This window comes from Grus americana, chromosome 5, assembly GCF_028858705.1.
Source record: "Grus americana isolate bGruAme1 chromosome 5, bGruAme1.mat, whole genome shotgun sequence".
Lineage (NCBI taxonomy): Eukaryota > Metazoa > Chordata > Aves > Gruiformes > Gruidae > Grus > Grus americana.
The window spans coordinates 34,338,997-34,362,084 of record NC_072856.1 but is presented as its reverse complement, the minus strand read 5'-3'; the positions used below and the strand labels follow the sequence as shown (position 1 = coordinate 34,362,084).

Here is a 23,088-nt window from a genome sequence, read left to right as displayed (position 1 = left end):
TATGGAATATAGAGTCAATCTGCACATGAATTATACGTGTGACACAGAGTATGTTGGTCTGATCACAGCTGTGTAGATCTGTGTGTAGCACATGTTCACTAATAAGAGTAAATTTAGTAAATTAGTTGGGCTTACTAAAGTGCTGCAGGGAGCAAGCACTCATATTCCAGCAATGAAATCTCAATCATCATACCAGCTTTTTTTTTTTTAGTTGCATTTCTTTTAGAAAGATTTTTCCTTTATTTATTTATTTTTAAATGTTTATGGTCAAATTACAATTTTACTCTGGATTTTGAAAAATGTGTATTAAAATAGGCTGCCTGATGAGAAATTTTATTAAAATCATGTCGTTTATTTTATCATGTTGTTCTGATATTTTTCTATTCTTTATATTGTTTCTGCTGAAACTTTGTCAGTACTGTGCCTTTACATAATTGTAGAATAGTATCAATTTTAGGCTTTGCTAAATTGACCCTCGCAAAGATAGATTTTCTGTGTGGACTACTCTTGAGCTGTCTCAATATGAGGAAATCTGCTTAAAAATGAAGCAGATGGTTACGTTAATTTACTTACAAGCTGATGGCTTTCCACATATAGTGTGCTGGTAAAACAAAACAGAACAAAAACCCAACCAAACCAAAGCAAAGCAATTTCAACCCTGGGGACCAGACTACTCTGCAAAAACATTTATGTACAGAGAACTACTAGATTTTTGCTCATGCAAGTTTCTAGAAGGTCACCATCTAACTGTTATATTTCTGAGATATAGTTATTTTTCTGAGCCAACCAGACTATCAGTATATTGCTTCTTGTGAAAGTTATTCTTGTGATAGAAATCTAAGGGGGAAAATCTGAAGCCACCTAATATGGGACCATATAAAAAAAGCCAGATCTGAAGCAATGACCTAATGATCTTTAAATATGTTGGAGTTTATGCCTGTTGATAACACTAGCAGTATATCAAGAGTTATGCCACAAATAAGAATTTTAGTAGTCAGACTTTCCATTAAGTTCAAATGGTTTGAGATTTTTCTTTTCAAAAGTAAATTATTCTTTTTTTTGTTTATTTTTCAGCCAACTCAGACTGTGATGCCTGGTCAGGTAATGCGCGTTACAACCGGTGCTCCAATTCCATGCGGTGCTGATGCAGTGGTGCAAGTGGAAGATACAGAGCTCATCAGGGAATCAGATGATGTGAGTCACAAGCTAAAACTTGTTTTTCTTTTGTGTGCAGCAGAAAATACAATCCTGTAAATATGACAGTCCTACAGAAAAGCTCTTCTGTTAATCTCAGAAGTGTGAAGATTTTCACATCAGTTCCTAGTGGCAATTCTACTCACTTTTTCAGGCTGTGGTAACAGTACCACAGACCTACCTGTCCTGACATTGACTTTTCATCACAGTTATTGAATGCTGACACCAAAGTATTTGGGAGCATGATTTGAGTGAAAGGCAAATGTCTCCTGGAGATCCATAACTACAGCCCAGTTTGAGTGCCTAGGGTATTCACATTTTCAAGATACAGAGTAGTGACAATCAGACATTATATTTCCTTCTTTTCTACTGAGTTCACATTTAGCAGTAGAGCAATCTTCCTTGTATTTCAGGATCATCCTGAAACACAGCAAGACGAGACTTTAAAAGTTCTCTTAAACTCACCAAGTAAGAAGGGGAAAAGTTTCCTTAAAATACATATTGGTCACAGAATAATACATTGAAGTATCACAGTGCAGCATTACCACTAATATAATTAAAGCTGAATGTGATTTTCTGTGGGAAAGTGAACTGTTTTAAGTGCTGCAAAATCCATGGGATGGCTTGGATTGTTTTGGACCATGCTATGAAGATGGTTCTGTATTATCAGAGTTGGTCTCGTTTCAGCAAAGGTGAATTTGGTGGATTTTGGAGAATGTCTTGTGCACATATCTTACAATAAATGCATATGTTTAGAAAAAAAGGGTTTATTATGTAATAGAGGAAGTAAGTGCCACCCAAATTTTTTAAACCATAGCTAAGTTTCTTCAATAGACCTCTGTGCTCCTTTGAAGTGAGAAAAATACTGAATTTAAGAGCTCTGAAAACCAGGAAATGGATAAGGTGCATATTTGCCCAGAACATAGTCTTAACTCTGTTCAGCTTGAACAGATTTCCCAGCATACCTATAAATCATACTAGTGCTTTACCTTACAGATGCTGCAAAATACCACAGAAAAAAATGAGTACTGTAGTACTAATTCTGTACACACAGTTGTCTTAACAAAGTCCTAACAGTTGTCTTAACAGCACAGGAGCTGTCTGTAGACAACTGTATCCCAAACAGTCTATCTTAGACTTCCTTTGTGTTCAGAGAATTCCTTCTGAATCATTACCTTCACTTACCCAGCTGTGATTTCAAGACGTTGTCATTGTGTCTGCCATCATCTGACAGATTTTAAGTCAAGAAGATACATCTCTTACTGACACAACTTCCAAGTTCAGTTCTGGAATGAAGTGTGTGCATGGTTCTCTGCTCAAATCAGCCTTTGCTCCTCTGCTGCTGTTCTGACAAGCTGTTCCACTTCGCCGTAGCTCAATGCTAGCATTGCGATTGCAGCTGGGCTGTAAGCACATGGATTCTGGTGTTCAAAGCTGATGAAGACAGCAAAAACTGAAACATTCTCTCATGATCCTTTCTCATGCCTTATTACTGTAAATGCATACATTTTTTTTCAGCAAGCTGTCTAGGCTGGCCTTCTTTCTAGCAGAATTTATTGAGTGAGTCCTATTTTGAGGTTACAGATATGTTTGTGTAGATTATCTTCCCATAAAATACACCGTTGCCTTCACTGCTCGTTAATTGTTCCGCTAGCCTTACTGAGCAAGTTACCGTAGCCATTGCCCACCTCATCGTGAGAGGATTATCACATTGCAGAGCAATGATAACCTGTTATTTTCTACTTCTTTGGATTACTGTCTTCCTGGATTCCACTTTCTCTGTGCATGTTGTCTGCTGCATGTGAGAATAGATTATTTGGCTATGTGCTTAAACTCTGAATTTCTTAGCGAATGGTCAGCCACCTTCAGCTTCCTTTTCCTGCCTAGAAGTGTGAGGTAGAACTCTTCAGTTTCTACTTGTCCATGAATATGCCACTCTGCTAGTCCTGTACATAAATAATTAGAATAGTTTAATTAATATGTTATTTTTCTCTGCGTTTTCATGCCTGGGTGGCTACATATTTCAAGAATATTTTTCTTTTTACTGTTAAGAACTCCCTCAGGGCTGTGATTTAACTGAAATGAAATCTGTAACATCTGAAAAAAGTTCTTCTGAAAAGACAGAGAGTACTTTTTAAAGGAGCTCCTTGACCTGTAGTTGTGCTAGCAGTACTTAAATATCATAGTAAAGATTCCCCAGATGACTGTAGGAGTCACAGGCCTGAAAGGAATTACATCTATCTAGCAGGAAGAAAAAGTCTCATCAGCTTGCCAAATGCATAATCATTGAGAAAGATCCTTGCAAAAACATTTCTACACCCTTTTCATTGTGAGTTTTTATGTCACCTTGTAGGAAAAAGGAGGCCAATGTGGTTAACCAAAACAAGAGTTAGATCCTACATCAAGACCAAGTATCAGTATGTCAGTATGGATGCTGGCTGTTAACAACCATCAGAATAAAACACTCAGACATAGTTGAAAATACATTAATACACAGCAAGAAGAATGCTGCCTGATACGCACCAAATGGAAGATGTTCGCAGCATAATGCAATGCCTCCCTGCAAGCCCTACCTATAGCCACCTTGAATTATCTTGTATTCCTAAAGTGTTCCGGGATATCCATCAGTTCCATAAATAACAATCTCTGCACATCACCATGTTGTCCACAGTCACACTTTCCACAGGGCTTTTCAAACCTGGGGTTGCTAAATTCCTCAAAAGCCTTTTTTTTTTCTTGTTTCCCTTAATCCAGGGGTCCTAAATAGGACCTTTTCTATTACTCAAATATATCATTGCCACTCCTCTTGATTCCCTAGAAACTTCCTAGCTCTCTTTACATGTTACGGAAAATTCAAATCTTCCTGACTGGGCAACTATTCCCAGAGCGTCATAAAAATAAAATAGTTCTTAGAGTAACTGTTGCCCCAGATTTTCATCACAAGCCTAAAGTGTTTTTTACAGCTTCAGATGGGGATAAGGGAGATAAAAGGACATCGTGGGCACCAGCGCAGCTGTTTTGGACACTAGCAGCCAATAATAGTCTCTTCTCTTACACAAGAGGAGCAGGTATAAAAGAAACGGAATTTGCATTAAAAGCATATTTTGAAAATACTGTAATAAAGTAAGAAACCAGTTTGTTCAGGGTGGTTGTTTTTATTAGTCATTTCCTGGTTTTCAGGTGTTTAAATGTATCCATTTTCACAGTAGGTAAACAGAATCACAATCTGTATCAACATGTTCACTAACTTTAACTTTTGGGGCTTTTAGTTTAAAGCACTTAGTTTGAACTCAGAAAATGCCGTCCGTATCACCTTTAAGAAAAGAGACAAGTGCCAGTGTCCTATATAACACTATCATTCCTGTAAAAATTCCAAATGACAATGACGTGCCTTTGTCTTGTAATATTAGTGTCTGATTTATAACTTTGAGGTACTTAAAGTATGAAGCGCTCCATGATAATGTAAAAACAAAGTCTGTTCCAGTCTAAGTGTAGATTTAGAGGTACTGACGGGCTGGCACTATCTCAAAGCTGAGTGTCTATATCATGAACCCACTTGCAGGGCTTACAAATTAGATATTAACAATATAGGTCATGTGCCATTTATTGGCATTAAATGAATGACCAAACCATTGAAATTCTGAAGAAGTAAATGGAGATATTAAAGTAGGTGTCAGACTTTTCAGGCCACTGTCTCTTGTTCAGAGTAAATAAACATGATGAATAAGCCTCTTTCCAATTTGTACAAAGCTCTGAAGAAGGACTTTCCACTACAGGAATCTACGTGAAAATCCTGAAACAGCTAGAGCAGATAGCATCTTCCCACCTTTCTGCAGATGACGTGGCATGTTGTCTGTCTGACTAATGGTCTTTTTGAGATGCCATCCTTAAAATTGTTCAAGCAGATCAAGTTGGCTGAGAGGAGTAGAAAGAATCCACTCGGTATACCAGATCAACAGACAAACATGGGACATACATAACATAGGAAAGATATATAAACACAGGGGTCATTAAAAAAGGAAGGTAAAACTATGTATTCAGTGCTGGTCTTTCCCTGGTGAGCTCATCAAAGAGAGAATTTCTTGTAAAGCTGTTCAGTTTTAGCACACATTGTATTACAGGAGAACAGTGATGATGCTTAAACCATAAGGTCTCAGTGTAATGAGTACTGTAAGCTGTGTAGACCTCTGAGAAATTAAAGCTGATTAGTCTTTGAATAGCCCAGCTGACCGTATTTTATCTCCTTGGTTTTGTAGGGCACTGAAGAACTAGAGGTTCGAATCCTGGTGCAGGCTCGACCAGGCCAAGATATCAGGTCTGTAAACAGCCTACTTTATAAACAGTAAAATATCTCAGTAAGGAATAGAAGGGCTGGTGATTTTTATAGTCATTTTTAAACCATAAGTAGTACTGACATTTTGACAATCTGATTAATGAACATCCCTGGACACTCCTCACCTGGAGCAGGACCAGTCAAGGAAAGATACTTTCAATCTCATTCTGGTTTTCTTTCATTTTTTTTCTATGCTGTGATTTTCAGACCTATAGGACATGACATTAAAAGAGGTGAATGTGTGCTGGCTAAAGGAACCCACATGGGTCCGTCTGAGATTGGTCTCTTAGCAACTGTTGGAGTCACTGAAGTAGAAGTTAACAAGTTTCCAGTCGTTGCGGTCATGTCAACAGGGAATGAGGTAAGAAAAATAGGTTTAGAATCAAGGTCTGAATTACTATATCTTCTTCAGGACAGTCTTTTGGATAGTGACTTCCCCTTGCTGGGACAGAATCTTGCCAGATTTCGTAACATAGACAGTTTAATTTCCAAAATGCATAACACATGTAAGGCAATTACCATACCACTGTCTTGAAAGAAAGCTTTTCATCCAAAACAGTAAATTATATAAGACCCAAGATTTAAGCTTCCGTCTGTTATTCCAATACAGATTGTTGTATTTAAAGAACACCGTTATTGGTAAGTAGACAATAAACTTCAAAATTTCTTTTAATACCTTTAAATCTGGTTAGCAACATCAGTGAGGTTCCTTTAAAACAATTTAAATAGAAGCAATAACTTGGAAACTTAAAGTTGTGTTTTCATTTCTAACATTTTGAGATTAGAAGCCAGGTACTCATGAGGAGAAAGCAGGTTTTGCAGACATGAACCAATAGAAACAAACTAAGCAACATGGAGGATTGGACTAAACAAGCACATTACATATCTGATTAATTTAAATTCACCACATCGCTTTACACATATATTTTATGATAGATGTCTAAGAATATCATGTCCAATCTAAAGTAGAAAATTCTCACTTTTGTAAAGGCACAGTATTCCAAGGAGACTGACTGAGAGTGTTTCTGGTTTTATAGCTACTGAATCCTGAAGATGACCTCTTGCCAGGAAAGATTCGGGACAGTAACCGTTCAACTCTCCTAGCTACAATCCAAGAACACGGCTATCCAACAATCAACTTGGGAATTGTGGGAGATAAGTAAGTACCACATGTTAGTAAAGATGTCACTTCATATTCATGCGGTGCACCTATGGCATCCATGGAAAAAAGACAGTATTGTGACAGAAGAAGATATATTTTACCCTTTTCATTAGAGAAATAAATAAGTCTTCTGATATTAAGAGGAACCATTTGACAACATTTTTATTGATTGGTGTTAATCTTGTTTTGCCTTTTGTTTGTTGAAGCACCTGTTACTGCTGCAAATTGAATTTATTGCTGCAGTATCATCACAGGCACCATACTTAATACATGTAAGAGGAGACAATTCTACAGCAACTATACTTTTTTTGATCCAATAAGGGTAGAAGGAAAGTTTCTCTCAGAGTTGCTCAACATTTCCAGAAATATGTCAAAGAATTTAAAAGAATCAAATTTTTTATTCCTTTACTGGTCTCTCTACTTTGATTGCCAGAGAGTAGTACCCTGTGATCAGTCTTTCTATCCATCTGACGGTGATTGCTCCTTGTTTCCCAGCGGTAGTGAAGTCACATCTCCTGCTGAGAGCTCTAGGATAAATGATTGAAGTGTTCAGTCTTTTGTCCTTTGCAAGACTGTGCAGTGCCTGTCATCCATGGCTTGGGTTTCTCAGCATAACGTGTTTCCTCAATTTATTGAGCCTCAAAGGCTCTGAACAGGCTTTCTTGTTTCTCATTTTGGGTATCCAACCAACAGACTTGGTTTGATAGGGAGTTGTTCAGGTTCACCTTCACCTGTTTGAGAGGAGGGCTATTCCTTGTGAGTAGTTAAAAGTGAGGACAGATCAGAAAGAAAAAAAAAAAAAGGAAATAGTGAATTTCAGCACCCACATTTCACATTGATTGATGACAAAATTCCCAAGCAGGGAGACGAGGTTACCTCTAGGGAACAGCTCATTTCAAAACCAGTCTTTCCTAGTGCAGGATTCAATACAAAAGATCACTAGCTTGACAGAAAGTACATGATTGGGCCAACCACTGCGTGGTTTGACAATATGTAAACCAACCTGAATGGTGGCTCCGGAAAATGCAGTCTTATTTGAAGTATTCATACAGGGAATGTGACACGCAGCAACCGCAGCAGTTGTGGTGATCTTAGGGAAAGCAAACCCTTCTGGATACTCTCACTGCATCCAGGCATCCTTTTTGCTTCTCTAACCTGGCAAAACTCCATTGCTTTTCCAAATAGCAATAAATATAAAAAACCTCCTGCCTATGAATGCTTCCAGTTTCAGGTGGAGATTTCATGCAAGCAGTCTAAACTCATGAGACTGTTCTTTCCAGGAGTAGTATCTAAATGTCCAGGATGTCTAGAGTGTTTTGTATAAGGACCTTTTTAGACTTTAAAACATAGGTAGTGAAGTTTTCAAATAAAACTATTATATCCAGAGATCAGGTTCTAGATTTATGTATCTGAGAAAAGAGAAAACAGTCACAAAAACACTGTCAGCTCCTGAGAGTCATCACTATTAAAAGAAGGGTTGGCAGTGTTTTTCTCCAACAAAATATTGGAGGTGGAACTTTTTGCCACCTGCATGACTAAAAGTTACTGCTACTGTCATCAACATTACTGTCAACATCAACTTACATACAGTCATTAACAGTGGGTTAATCCAATGGAAAAGATGCTTTCCCTGAATGTCTTTCTGGTAGCCCGTCTAGCAAAATAAGAATGTAAAGTTTGTTTGTTCTTTATGGCCTTGTCCTAATCAAATAGGTATAGTCTCACCACCATCAAATGGAGAGCTTAACTCAAGGTCATTGTGCAAAACTATAGCTATGTACTCCATTGTCTTCAGGAATTTTTTCTGTGACCTCCTAGGCATGGAGCATCTGTGAAGATAATTAATCTTGAAAGCTCTTAGTAATAAATAGCAAACAATTTTAGAATCATAGAATCACTGAGGTTGGAAAAGACCTTTAAGATCATCAAGTCCAACCGTTAACCTAGCACTGCCAAGTCCACAACTAAACCATGTCCCTAAGCACCACATCTACACGTCTTTTAAATACTCCAGGGATGGTGACTCAACCACTTCCCTGGGCAGCCTGTTCCAGTGCTTGACAAGCAAAGAAATTTTTCCTAATATCCAATCTAAACCTCCCCTGGTGCAACTTGAGGCCATTTTCTCTCGTCCTATCACCTGTTACTTGAGAGAAGAGACAGACACCCTCCTCGCTTCGATCTCCTTTTGAGTAGTTGTAGAGAGCGATAAGGTCTCCCCTCAGCCTCCTTTTCTCCAGACTAAACAACCCCAGTTCCCTCAGCTGCTCCTCAGAGGACTTGTTCTCTAGACCCTTCACCAGCTTTGTAACCCTTCTTTGGATGCATTCCAGCACCAGTGTCCAGTGACATTTAAGGCCCTTTTCTACATTTTACTTTTCTGTATTTTTTACAAATATGTTTTGTGACCCTTTTTTACTTGCTGGATGCTAGCTGTAAACCAGACAAACATATGTCTCAGTCGAAGGCAGACAAGTGTCTGCAGCTTTGCTTTCAGTTATGAGAGAGGTTGATACCTTTGAATCCTCGCTATTAAAATGTTCCCTGTGTCTTGAGATAGTATTACCTTGGCAAAAGTAATAAGAGTTCTTTTTAAACTTTTGGTTTCATGCTTGGGGAGTCATTTCTGCAGAGTTAGTTACTTTAGTTCATAGAATAGAAATAATGAGCCTCCAATTGTAAAGTGATTTTGTACTTCACAGTAAGTTTTGAAAGAATAATTCAGTACCGTTGACTTAGCCAAGAATCTCACCCACCTGTTACCAGGATTCTGTCTTAGCAAGTCTTCTGCTGTCCTTCCCACACTCACATGCCCAATCCATATATTTACAACAAAATGCGTCTGCAGTTCTGTTTCAGTCAAAGGGAAAATCTGATTATGTAAATTAGTTTGAGAATAAGTATGGTTTTATTTCATTATGTAATAAAGCTACTAAGAGAATGTTGCCCGTACGGATATTTTAGTATATATCTTTCGGACTAACATGACTGATTTGATGGAGTACCATGGCACTTGAACAAATGCAAGAGACTTATCAGAGAGATCTTACAAAGGGTACCATTTTGATGTTTTAGTTAGCATGTTTACAGAAAAGATGAACAAGCCTTCAGTGTCTGTTATATGGTTTACTGGAGTTAAACCATAGATTATGTGTGTTTGTGTGTGCTCATGTATATGTGCAGTTTATTTTGTATGTATAATATGTATCTAGAGAGTGAAGAAGAGAAAGATTTTATATGGCTGCAATACCTACAGATATAGTGAAAATACTGGCAAACAATACTTTTCAAAAAGGAAAATGAAAAACTTGTGATTTTTTTTTTCTTCATAGGTACCGCTGTAACGTATTTCTCCCTTCCCGTATTTCACATTCGGGGTTTATATTCTTTTTTTCCCCTACTTCTCTTTGTTTATACATTTTACATTGAGTAAATTTTTACTGCATTTTATTGGGAGTGTCACTTGCTATATACCATAAGCATGGAATGGAGTTTGAGAGAGCAGCTAATAGGGAGCACAGTTGAGTATTACTATTGCTGTAACGGGTCAAGTTTTTTAACAAGCATGGAAATTCTGTCAGTCATATTTACAGAGCTAATATTCAGGCATGAAGATTGTTTTAGAATAGTATTTGCAAAGGCAAGCTTAGAGGTAAGTATTCCTGTATTTCATTTCAGCATATATGTCACTCAGAGGTGTTTAGGTAAGAAAATAGCTTGTCCAGATGCTTCAAAGCCCAGGACTGTGATACACGTAAACACATTCCAACAGAGAATGTCAAAGGATGGGGAAGCACGTGGAACGTCTGTGACTGTCTGCAGAGTAGTTAGGAGCACTTTAAAAATGCCTTTGCATATTAATCATATGTGAAGTTACGTTTTGAACTGGCCACTCAGGTCTCACTTAGCCTATATCTGTATTTTCAATTGAAACCAATATTTTATTTCTTTTTGGAGCATTTTAACAATTTGAGAGATTGTCATTGTTTGTTTCCATTCTCATAAATTGTATACATGACTCAGTATTCACAATGAAAACCAGCAAGTCCAAAAGACATAGATAAAATCTGCAGTTAAAATCCTAAAAGTAAGCAATAAGAGAAAAGAACAAACCTGGAAAATGCGATACGACTGAAGTTATGTCTGGCTCAAAGCCAAGATTTTCTCTATTTGTGTTCTTAGCACGTAAAAACCAAGCTGTTTGAAAAGCACACATCTCTGGGTGGAAATGGAAGATATTCTGTTTCCAGAACTACTCCAAACACAAGAAACAAATGCGAAACCAAAAAAAGGCAGAACCCTTCCGATGTTGTTCTTACTGTTGTGTCTTACATCTTTGTCTGAATCACAGAATCACTTGCTAAAAAATTGTAAAAAGAACTGGCCAGTTAAAACTGGTATTCCAATGGACTTTTGAGTGTTGTCTTATATAACAAGACCAAATTAAAAAGGCTTCTGTTCTCATTTTCTTTGCTTATAATCTATGAAATTCCTTGGTTCTTTGGAAACCATTGATAAAAACAAGAGTTAGGTCTCTGATCTGATCTGTAGAACTCTATTAACTTAATTATCAGGATATTTTTGTGTCTGATTATTTCATTTGTCTTGTTCTTTGTATCCACTGTCTATTTAAAGCTGTAAAGTTTAGCCCTAGCAAAATTTGCTATAGCATGGACCTCTATTTTAGAATGCCATCTTCCATTTTGACAGTTTTCCTTCTGTGAAAGACTCTATTATTAAACTTGTTAAAGAATTTTCATCACGTATGTAGTTAATTCAATTTCCTCTGTTTTTACCTTTGTTTACAGGAGTGCATTTTCTCCTCTGCATTTGTCTGCCTATTTTCTGATTCCCTTATCATTTTTCTTAGAGACATGTATAACATTAGCTGCTTGCAGCTGCATTTTCATTTATGAGCCTGTAATTTCACAGTGGAGAGAGAAAGAATTTCTCCTGAGGAGAAAAATTTAAGAAATTCACATTATCTGCTTGGTTGCTTTAAAAAATTATCAGAACAATTTTAAAATTGGCAGTATATGAGAGTTTTTCTACATTAGATAGAAGTGATTAATTTCACATTTATATAACTCTCTTTTATGACATATTGTTTGACATAAAGCTCCTAAGTGACAGGTAAACCCATTAAAAATCACCCTTACTATTGTAACAGCATTACTGTATGATTTCCCTAAAATAAAGGCTTTGAAAGAGTCCCTTCATATTTTGGAAGAGATACTAAGATCTCATTCAAGGATTTTGTCTGCTTGAATTTTATGTTTGCCATCCAAAAAGAGGTTTAAATCTTTTGTACTTGTGTGGGTTGCATGTAATTACTAGTATTATAATTCAGATGGAACATCTGGAGTGGAGGAAGAAGAGCAGGGAAACTGCTCCGACTCTAAAATTTCTCATGCAATATCAACTTGACATATATCATCATATGAGTTAGAATATGAGTTATAGGCAGAATTTAGCCACAGAATCCTAGCCTCTCCCTGCACCATTTTAATGTCCAGCTTGGGTACAATCAAATATACTGTGAGCAGAATTAATAGTAGTAGTAGTAGTAGTAGTATCGTTTAACAAATGACTGCAAGAAAAGGCTTGTTAGAGAAAAGGCCTTAAATCAAATGTCACGATATTAGTTTTTGCTACAGTGACTTCAGTTCTAGATCTCCTCGAAGAATGACAGTGGTATAAAGTGTGATCATAGCCTAATGAATCCAGGGACACTGGGTAACAGTTTGAAGGTGATTCAGATACGGAGGTCCTCTCTTTGATTGTGCCCTGTCAAGAAGAATATTCTCCTTTTCAAGCAGAACTGTTTAATATCTGCCACAACTCTTGATACTCATTAGGGCAAACTTCAGATAAGTTGTCATATGTGACAAGTCATCTCATCTAATGCACATATTCAGAAAACACAAGGAAACATCTGAGGCAAAACAGAGGTGAAAAAAAGAACTTGTGAAACAGGGCAGTGCAAGTCCCAAGGGGTTTTCTGTACCAGTAGGAAACTGCATAGTGTGACAGGTAATAAAATTTCATGCTGTAGAGGTGACAGGTGCAAAGCTAATGCACAACAGTGTGTCATTCTTACAATTGTCCTCAACGCAAGCATGGACTTCTTCCTAAATTAGCATTTGTAGAATCACAGCCCAGTAGAACATGACACTAAAGAGCAAATAATAAAGAGGACAGAATACTGTGAAAATCCTCCTGTATTTGAAAACAGAGGGAATCTGTAACTGTATTTGTTGCAGGGAAATAAAAAACACTCTAGTCCCTTTTTGACACATATGTTAAAATTTAAAAAAATACTTGGAGACATAAGTTCTGTTTACAAGAGAACTTCAGCCTCTAGTAGCCAAAATATCATTCACTTAAGTGACCTTCAGCCTCCGTAATATCTAGATCATATATAGGAATTTGGGTTCCCAAGTCACTGAGAAATTTTTGAGGATTGAAATGTTACTATTAATACCCTAGAAGAAAATAATTAAAATTAATAAAGGCAGTAGATACAGAAAGGTCAAAGAAGTGGTGAATGTTGAAGATGGGTCACTGTGTCAGTGATATGAATCACTTACTTAGAAAACTGATTATTAGTATATTATTAATACAGCCAAGTAGGAATTTATATATATATAGGACTAAAGAATGTAAGTAAAATTTACAGGATGGAGGATTATATCTGGAGAAGTAAATATTTAGGAGAAGATTTGAGAATCATAGCGAGTAATCTGCTAAATACAAATCATAGCATATGTATAAAGAGCTAAATCTCATGTAGAATTAGAAGGTTATTTTTGACCTTACCTTTGTATTCCCAAGAAGACAGCAGTATATTGTATAGAATTCAGAGGAGAACCATTATTTATTTTAAGTGGTTGAAAGATGGACAGTATCAGAACTCAGGCTGTTTAGTTCAACAAAGATATTCTTACAAAATGACTTGATTACATTCCAATAATACTGAGCCACATGGGGAATAAACTTCTATTTCAGCAGCAATGACTAGATATTAAAGTTAGACTAATTCAGACTGTAAATAAAGTGTAATTTTAACAGGGAAAGTAATTGTCATTAGAAAGCTATATCAAATGTTTTGATAGATACTCATTTTAAAGCAATATGGGATATTTATTTAAATGTGATCTACAGTTCAAACAGAAGCAGGTTCAGGGAGGTTCCCAGACTATATTAAATACCAAATCAGACAAAATTATCAACATTATTTCTCCTGGTCACAAATAATCTCTTAGCTCTTATTTCAGAGAATTAAATGAATTTTCATGTTATACTAATGGACAATATGTAGTAGAAGCACAAACTCAGAAAGCCGGTACCAGGAGAAATAACACAGGAATGGTGATCTATCAAGACAGAATGCCAATCAGAACTTTGGCTATTTTAATATGTAATACTCAAATGAATTTCAAATTTTCTGGAAATTTCGACCAGATGCTTTTGATTTCCTTAGCTCTGTTTAATTCATCATATCCTTTAGAAACATCTGTAGTTTCAGTCTGCCTTCTTCAAGAACAACATCGTAAGAGTAAGAGTACTCTTAGAACGTAGCACCTTGCTGGAAAAAGTTCTTGATTTTTGCGACTGCTGTCCATAATGTTGATGAGTAAACCAGAAGCTGGGATCACTTATAACATCTGAAAGTCTTTTGTATGTCACTTCCTGACACAGTGACCCTATTTCAAGAAACAAAGACTGACTTTGTTCTCTGGCAATGAATAGAAGAACAAATGAGGGACCAAAGCCATTTTAGGAAATGGCTATCTTGGGAAAACTGTCAGAAAGAAATGGACATCTAAACTTATAACCTGAATAGTTTTAATATTTTTCCATGACTTCCAAACAACATTAGTACGCATCTGATCTGACAGATCCTTTCTGTGATGACCTGTGAGGAGGAACGAGGCATGGATTTACAAGGCGATAAAGAGGATTTTAGATTTCACGTTAGCAGCGTCTGTGTGCATGCATAACAGTGTAACTAACAGTAGTGCAGGCGCACTGGCCCAGCCTTCTCCTCTCGCTCCTCAGTCAGACAGGATCTGTGTGTGCCCAGAAGTGATCTTTGAAATGATAGACTGCAGCTGCTATGTGCAGGATCAGCTGAGCCTGCACTGGGGACTGGGGAAGGAGGTTGACTTTGGTTTTCTTAACAGTCCAGCTGCTGAAAAGAAGAAAGGGGTCAAGAGTTTTGCAGTGACGATTCATGACCTGGTGCATTTCAATCTGGAGCATCTTATTTTAGTTTTCTTAAAAGACATTTATAAATCTTCGTGTCAAATGAAGTTTTTTTACATTTTACATTTAATTTTCGTACATTTAAGAGTATAAAAACACAGATTTCAGCTTATTTCATATTTCTGTTGGAAAGGACACTATCTAAAAATTATTTCTTCCCAGGAAACTGACTTGGAAGAAGTATATGTAAAAGGAAGTGCTGTCTTCATAAAATAGGAATTTATAGCAAAACATTAATTGTTTTAAATAAGGTCCTGATAGCAGTAAATTTCTCAGTTTTGGACATATTTTTCTAATCCTACCTCTTGGAGCAAGGTAACTGGATATGAAGCTTCTCATGAATGAAGTGGCATCTTTATTGACTATGGAGATATAAAAATAGGATAAATACAGCCCTTTCCCCCCTTGTAGTCAAGAAGGTGACATTTAATATGCCTTGAGACCCACTCCCTGAATAAGAAGCTATGAAGTGTGAGTAAAAATGTTTCAGTGGGGCCCATCTCCAAATGTTTTCCCATTATCCGTGGTCCTCTTTCTGAAAGGTGTTTAACACTTCATTTTGCTTTGTCTGGAAGTCAAGAGTAAAGAAGTTCCTCCATAGACTGCAAGGAAAGATGAACTGTGCATTGTTGGCATTCCCAGTTGAGCCTAAATCCTTCCATAACTTCACTCTTCATCCTTGTGAGAAGCCTGTCCCAACTATAACAGAAAGGTGTTCCCGTGCACTCCCTCTCTCTCCTGTTGGCTGTCCTTGCAGAGAGGAGGCATTTACCATGATGATTTTGAATATTCAGAGCCACCATGGGGGACACAGCAGGGCACAGAGCATCCCTTTCACCCCAGGAGCCTCTCTCCTTCCCTGGCTCTTTATTATACCCCTTCTGCTTCCTTTACCCTCAGGAAGCCAGATGTTGTTAAAGAAGAAGGGACACAGAGCTTCCAGAACACTGCGGAGACAGGCCTACCAGATTGGTGAGCACTGTTTTTAAAACACTTGGGACGTTGAGGCACATGCATGCTCACAGGCAGGCTTGACTAGGTGTCTGTCAGTGCAGAGCTTGGAGCACGGATTCTACCAATGGTTGCTGTACAAAAGCAAATGGTGTTTTATTCTGGCCATTAAATAACGCTGCCTTGTCAGTTAAGTTCTTATGCACCAGTGCACTGTAGACATACATGGCTCCACGATGTTGCTAAAATTAAAATTCTGTTAATACCAAGAATGTTTACTTTACTCGTCAGTAGCAGCAAACGTCTTTATCCATCAAGGTGTTTCCCTTTTAAAAACAGAGCAAACTAGGAAGAAACCTGCTTGAAGGTAGTAGTGGAGTACAACTCTAGGGAAGTCACTGTTATGACTCTTCAGTGATACCTGCTTACTTGTTTTTCCATTACCATGCTGATCATCTCTAAAGCAGGCTAACTGGAATCTTCATGAAATCTCTAAACAATCCACTATGCTTTTTTTTCCAACATACATGTACAATTATATACGAGGTCTTATTTAGGGGGATGACTTAATAATATAGATTAATTTACAGAACTTACATCCTATCACAGACAGGCCAAAGGAGCAGGAGTGATAACAGAGAGTAAACCACCTGTCATTTTCTCTATTAATAAACAGAAAAATTAGTTTCTATAGTTTGATTCTTGTAGAAATTAAAAATAGGCAGAAAAGTAATGAAAAATCTATTGAAGGCTAGTACCTGAAAACTTTAGTCATGTGAGGATCTCCAGTGAGGTTAATGGGCCTATTTTTATAACAAAAGGTTGGAGGACTGAGTTATAGCTTAATGTTTTCTTTGCATACTAGAAAAACAACTTTCCTTACTCATTACTGAATCAATCTGCCATATCCTTCGCCTTCAAATTTCTTGTTTAGTAATTGGTTGTTCATGCTCAAGCCAGCTTGTCATAAATCTAGGTTTTCTTGATTAAATTGACTAAAGAGACCCACTAAAATCTTATGCTATACTCTACACATCCAAACAAACTTAACTGCAATTAGCTTACAAGAACCTACCCTCTTTTAAACATTTTAGATTATTGCGAAGAACATGATACAGACTGTTTGCTTTATCAGAAATTGCTTAGAACCTAGAATCTACTAGCAGGTGAGCAACTGGGAATACCTCATACAAGTCGGTTCACATATTGCTAACAGCCTAAATCTAGAGGACACATTAAATGAGCCTTTGGGCTCCTCTAAGCAGTGCTGGGGCAACCATCGACAAAAAAACAGCACCTAGAATAAAGCCTTGCCACCCAAAGCATGAGCAATAAGAAAATGCTTCTGCTCCCAGAGCAGGAGAAAATGCGTCTTTGTGCTTGAAGGAATATAGTCCAGTATTATAGAGGCAAATGAAGTTCTAGTTCCTTCCATTGACTAACAGCTGTCAAAACAGCTGGCCTGCTGGTCTCAAACAGGATAAGTTTCTCTGTTCCTTCTCTTCACTTATTTCTAACAAACTGTAGTTTACTTTTCTTGGAGAATTTCTATTATGTTTTAGTAAACAAAAATCAATGTCATATTTCCTTTGACATCTTCTAAAAAATAACTATTTGTTTTAAGATGATGACAGGGAATTTTAAAAGGCCTTTTTGTATCATCTCTGACCTGTGGCTTCCCAGTCATTTTTCTTCTGGAGACAGACATTTTTCCAAGGGACTAAGTTATGATTCTGTAAAAGGTGGAGCTTTACAGTGAAAACCTTCATTCTGAGGCATTGCCTTTAGGGACTGCATTTCTATCTGTCATAGAGGCATCCATACTGCAGTTCAATAGCAGTTACACCAGTTTACAGGGGGGATTAATTTACTTAAAATTCACTTACAATTTATTTAAAATTTACTTATTTAAAATTGAAGCTAAATGAAAATGAAAAGGTAAGAAATTTTGTCATAACAATACTATGTCACCATGTGTCAGATTCTGTATAACTATTTGCTTTATATAAGCAACTGGCACTAATTACATCAATCATAATATTTTACTTTCAGTTATGTCAGTATAAGCCAGTTGTCATATTTCATGAGTGCTCTGAAAGAAATAACTGCAGAACCATGTTTACCCTCAGACTCACAAGTGCACCATCATCTTCACTGATGAGCAATGTCTTTGGCATTGATTATTTTATTGTGTGGTGTAATCTTCAGTCATATTATTTCAACCCAGCTACAACTGTTGAATATTTGCCACTCCAAAAGTAAAAACTTTTCAGTGAATCCATTTAGATTCACTTCCTTCATAAGAAGGAAGAGAAAATAGAAGCTATTATCTTTACCAGTGAAATCCCATCCAACTTCTTGGAAAAACTAATGGATTTCTGGTAAGTATTGGGATAAGGTTCATTGTCCTTAGCCAGTAAAATACTCAGGGATAATTTATTAATTAATGGAAAACCAGCTGTTCTCAAGCTTCTTCTTGCATTCAGTAGACACACGCTAGCCTGGATTTGGAATGGATAAAGTGCTCACGTGTTAATATCGCACAGCACCTGAAGACAATTGTTATCAAAGCTTTGGTCCTGTTCTTTCAGAATCAGTGCAAAAAGTCACTACAATTCACAAGCAAATGCTTACAGATGGACAAGCAGCAGACAAAAATGCGATACAAGACCCAACCATCAATAATGTAATGCCTTCATGTAGGAATGTGCTCCGTAGTATGTAAACACCTGGCTTTTACAACATGGGACCTTATCCTGTTGCACTCCTGTGGCCATCTCTTTCTGACCTCTCTGGTCTTCTGTCATTCTGGTATATATATTAGCAGGAGTCTTCTGAAACAGTTCAGGAAAACAGTCAAGTAAAATATGTTATTATCCAGATACAGAGAAAAAGTTGAAGGCATTAGGCAGATCGCATGGTAACTTCAGCAAAAGAGTTGAAGACCTCTAATCAGTGTCTCTTTGAGCTCATAAATGTAACATGAAAAAGAATACTCTGCAAAATAGCGTTCTTATTTGCAGCAGCATCAATTAAAGGAGCGGCAAAAAGTAACAAAGACAGGTTCTTTTATGTTGCTATCAGATAGACAAAACTTACATAGTCATGTTGAACAAGCCAAAAGCTACTGTAATTATTCCAGCTTTCCTCAGAAGCTGGCCTATATTCTTACAGAAAACATAGTGCATCTGTTCAAAGTGATCCAGGGAAATACCACAGAAGGTAGAAGGAAGAAACATTATGAGAACATGATGAAATACACTGGAGAATTTTGAAACAAATACCGCTTCAGAAGAGCGCCCATATGTTCCTATATACATCATCAAAATCGGATCTTCTTCTGCTTTAGAAAACCATACTAGTCAAACCACAGAATTCCTATTACATTCAAATATTCATTCATTGAATTACATTCATTGAAATACATTGAAATACATTCATCAAATTACATTCAATATTACATTCTACAGAAGTTGGGGTTTAGTTGGCTAAACCTAATATGGCATCTCTTCACTATTCTGCATCCTGCAAATTACTGATATGCAAAATATTCCTCTTGGCCATGGGGTGAGAAGTGGGTGACAGACTTTGTCTTTATGCCTAGCTGCATTCATTTTGAAATCTGTCACCTCAACTGAATGAGCACAAGAAGAAAAATGAGAGTTAATCATAAAGGATCAAATCCATATCCCATCTTTCCTCAAACAGAAATGTCATTGAGCTTGATGAGATCTCTGTCTGAGTACAATAAGTACAGTCTCTTGGTTTTTTGATGAAAGTTTTACTTCAGTAAATTCTTTGTTGCTTTGCAGGTGTTTCTTCTTTTGTTCTGTCGTAGAACTAGAAGCTTGATTGGGATCTTTGCATACAAGGGGAATTTCCGGCAGGCCCTTGTACCTTAGTTAAATCTTTTCTTCTTCTGGGAGATCTGCTTAGCAGAAAAGAGACCTCATAAATGCAAAACTAGCACAAACCACTCTTCCCAGTTTGGTTGGCATGGCCAGAATGTGCTAAACTCAGGCACATAGCCTTTTGACATTTACAGTCAACTGCTGCAGTTTAGAGCAGCAGCTGGTCTACTTTGGTCTTTAGTGTGATTGGTGTAGGATCACTGCTAGCACTTCAGTTTTCACTATGTGTCCAGGAATCTGTAGCTCCTCTGAATCTGTGAGGAATCATGTCTGAAGGGTTAATTATTTCAGCATGTAACTGAAATACTTGAGATGCTTTCAAATAAAGTAAAACAGTAGGCAAGAACAGTTACCCAGCTCTGCTTTTGTACTCACAACAGACACTTCTGCATGCATCTGGTGCGTTACGGTGCATGCATATCCTCCTGTATCTGTGTCCAATACATCTGTAAAGCACGCAGGTTTAAGGTGCTAACTGTGATGGTTTGCATGCACAAATTTTGCAAGTACAGGTTTCCAGAAGACCTGGGTTTATAAATGCCTGGGCTGATGCGTAGAAGAGTACAACAATCACAAGGGTTTCTATGTCACCCAACAGTAGTAGCTCTATATGGCAATGAACAGCAAGGACTGGAAAAGACTGTCAGGTAATGAGGTTAACTTGAATAAATGAGAATACTGTGGCAGAGAACTTGGTGGAAATGGTCCTGGAAATTAGTAATGAACTATGGATTTTGTACTGTGACAACAGCTTGATAATTTCGATTTTACAGGGATAACTCATTTTACTGCAGAGTGGTAGGTGATGCAGATCACCATTTGTTGTTATTTGTTTTCTAAATTAAATTATAAAACTGAGCAGTTTAATTGCATGTATTAAACTGCTGGTGTTAAGGGTTGTATCACAGAAAAGGCTGACAGATTTATAATTAATGACAGTGAAGCACAACAATAGGATCAACAGAAGTGAATTAACAGACGTTGATTTCTATTTGAAAGAGAAAATTACCCTGTAATTTAGGGTACTTCAGAATGGCACTTAAAACATAGAGAATTCTTTGGTCTTGACTGTACTGTAGCTTTTTTTTGAGAGAGAGAGATAAAGGCACAAATATTCTACATAGCTGATGTCTATTTTAATGAGGCTTGCATCATTTTCTTGTTCAAGCTCTTAAGCTCCTGTGTATCTTTTCAGTTCAAAGACAGCTCAGTAATGAAGTGCTGCATTAACAGTTTTCCACAAACTAGCTTTGATAACCAGAATTTTTCATGAATCCAGAAGGTGTTCCTATTCTGGTATACTGCCATCCTGCAAGCCCTCTCGTCAAATTAAGGAAATCAAGTGGCATGTCAACTGCAATGTCACGCATCTCCTTACTGGATTCTACGCATGCTGCTGCCACTGTACAGCAGATATACCTTCCAACTAATTTCCAGATTGTACTGCTTATTCTGTTCCATAAAACGGAATAAAGAGGGTCAGGAAATTGAAGTAGTAAAGCAGGTACTCTGTTTATCCGACTGGCAAAATTAGCAGAGCATATAAAGATATACTTAAAAGTACATGGATTCTTTATGCAATAATTATGTCTGCAACTTCATAAATGTATGTGTGATATACATAATATTTGTGCAGACACAATCTGCGGTAGATGGAGATTTCTATTGTTGAGAGAAAGTTTGGATTTGTGCTTACTTACCTATATGAATAGTTTCGTAAACTGTAATCCTTATAGAACAGATTTTCTTAGTTGCATTTACAGAAGATGGTGGGATGTGATCTGAAACATACAGAGAGTATAATTTTTTTAATCAGTTGCAGCATGTTAGAAAAGCACATTCCTTTCTTGTGCACAATGTCACTCTGACTTTGAAAATCACCAAATGAAACAGAATAGTTTTGCCATCTGGAAATGAGACTTCCCATCAAAATCTATTTTACATTGATTAAGGTATTTACCATTATATTTCAGCACCTGTTACAGTTCTGTCCATGAAGGAAAAAAATCCAAGAATAGCACTTTCACAATACATTTTAAAGGATTTATCGTAGTAAATTAGACCGTTAGTCTAGCTAATCCAGTATCCTGCCCCTAGCAATGGCCAGGGCTTCAAAATATAGCTTCTGATTTGTACCCGCTCCGACAGTGAGTGTTATTTCTCAGCTTCATGGTGATTTGGCACCAGGCCTTTTAGAACATTCTTGTCCTGTTATGCTCAGATGCCAAAGTTATTTTCTTTCAGAAGTTAATAATCTTCAATTATTTATTCCCTTTCCACGTCAATCCAAAGGAGAAGCTGCTTATTGGCATACAACAAATGAAACGAGAAGTAGTATCTTGTTATCTGATTATATCAAATATGTGTTAATATGCAATTTGACTGATAACTCTCTGCATTAGATTCACTAAAGGCAAGGAAAATGTTTGCTGCGGTGTTGATTGAAGATTACAGGAGGTGACTCCTGGAAGGAGCGTTTTGTGTTAATTGCAGAGTCATGGAACTACCAGCCTCAAGTAGGATGGAAAGTCAGGCCGACCTGAGTGACAAAAAGAAGTGTGCCAAATACGGCAAAAAGAGAGAAGCCTTCTGCAAAGGCAAGGGAGGGGATTCTGTGAATGTCTCCTTTCTTCAGAAAAATAACCAAATGAGCATAACCATTCAGTTTATTACAACAAAATTTCTATCACACCTTTCATTTTGATAGAATTCAATGCATTTTGCAGCTATCTAAAGATGATATGTGGTACTATTCATTGGATAAAGTTTTAGTGTAGAATTCTTAAATTTCTTGCATTATACAGATGATAAAGAAAGGGATGTATTATACAGGTCGTTCTACTGGAAATGCTAAAAAAAATGCACCAAGTCCAGCAATCTTCAACTTTTTACATGACATGTAATAAAAATCAGTATGATGAACTACTCCAGTGGTGTGCTACCCTCATAAACAAAGGTGTGAACTGAGTCCTCACCTGGTTTGAGTTTGGGCTTATTTTGGGTTTGGGGTTTTTTTCCTTTGTTAAGTAATTTTATATATATACACACATATATTTTCGGTATGTAAGCAGGAGCACTTCCATTCCGTTTAACAACAGTTAAATATATACTCATTTGCTTTTTACTGTTCCTTCTATTATTCTCAAACCACAACCAAAAGCAAGCACAGTTCATAATCCAGAATTAAAATGTCCCCAGACAGGTGGTCTTGCTACCTATGAATAACTTTTAAATAATTATGCAAGATAAAATGAAACAGCCTGGAGCAA

The 23,088-nt window shown here is 37.0% G+C and overlaps 1 protein-coding gene across 19 annotated transcripts in view; it reads left to right on the top strand.

Moving 5' to 3' along the window:
* Positions 1-23,088, top strand: part of GPHN (gephyrin) — a 292,089-nt gene that overhangs the window by 255,955 nt on the left and 13,046 nt on the right. For 10 of the 19 annotated variants that reach the window (XM_054826339.1, XM_054826338.1, XM_054826348.1 and 7 more), the window contains 5 exons: positions 1,075-1,194; positions 5,451-5,509; positions 5,735-5,888; positions 6,565-6,686; positions 15,858-15,929. In XM_054826339.1, the coding sequence (XP_054682314.1) occupies positions 1,075-1,194; positions 5,451-5,509; positions 5,735-5,888; positions 6,565-6,686; positions 15,858-15,929 (527 nt within the window). The remainder of the gene's footprint in view (positions 1-1,074; positions 1,195-5,450; positions 5,510-5,734; positions 5,889-6,564; positions 6,687-15,857; positions 15,930-23,088) is intronic. The other 9 variants (XM_054826351.1, XM_054826349.1, XM_054826346.1 and 6 more) reach the window with 1 other exon arrangement.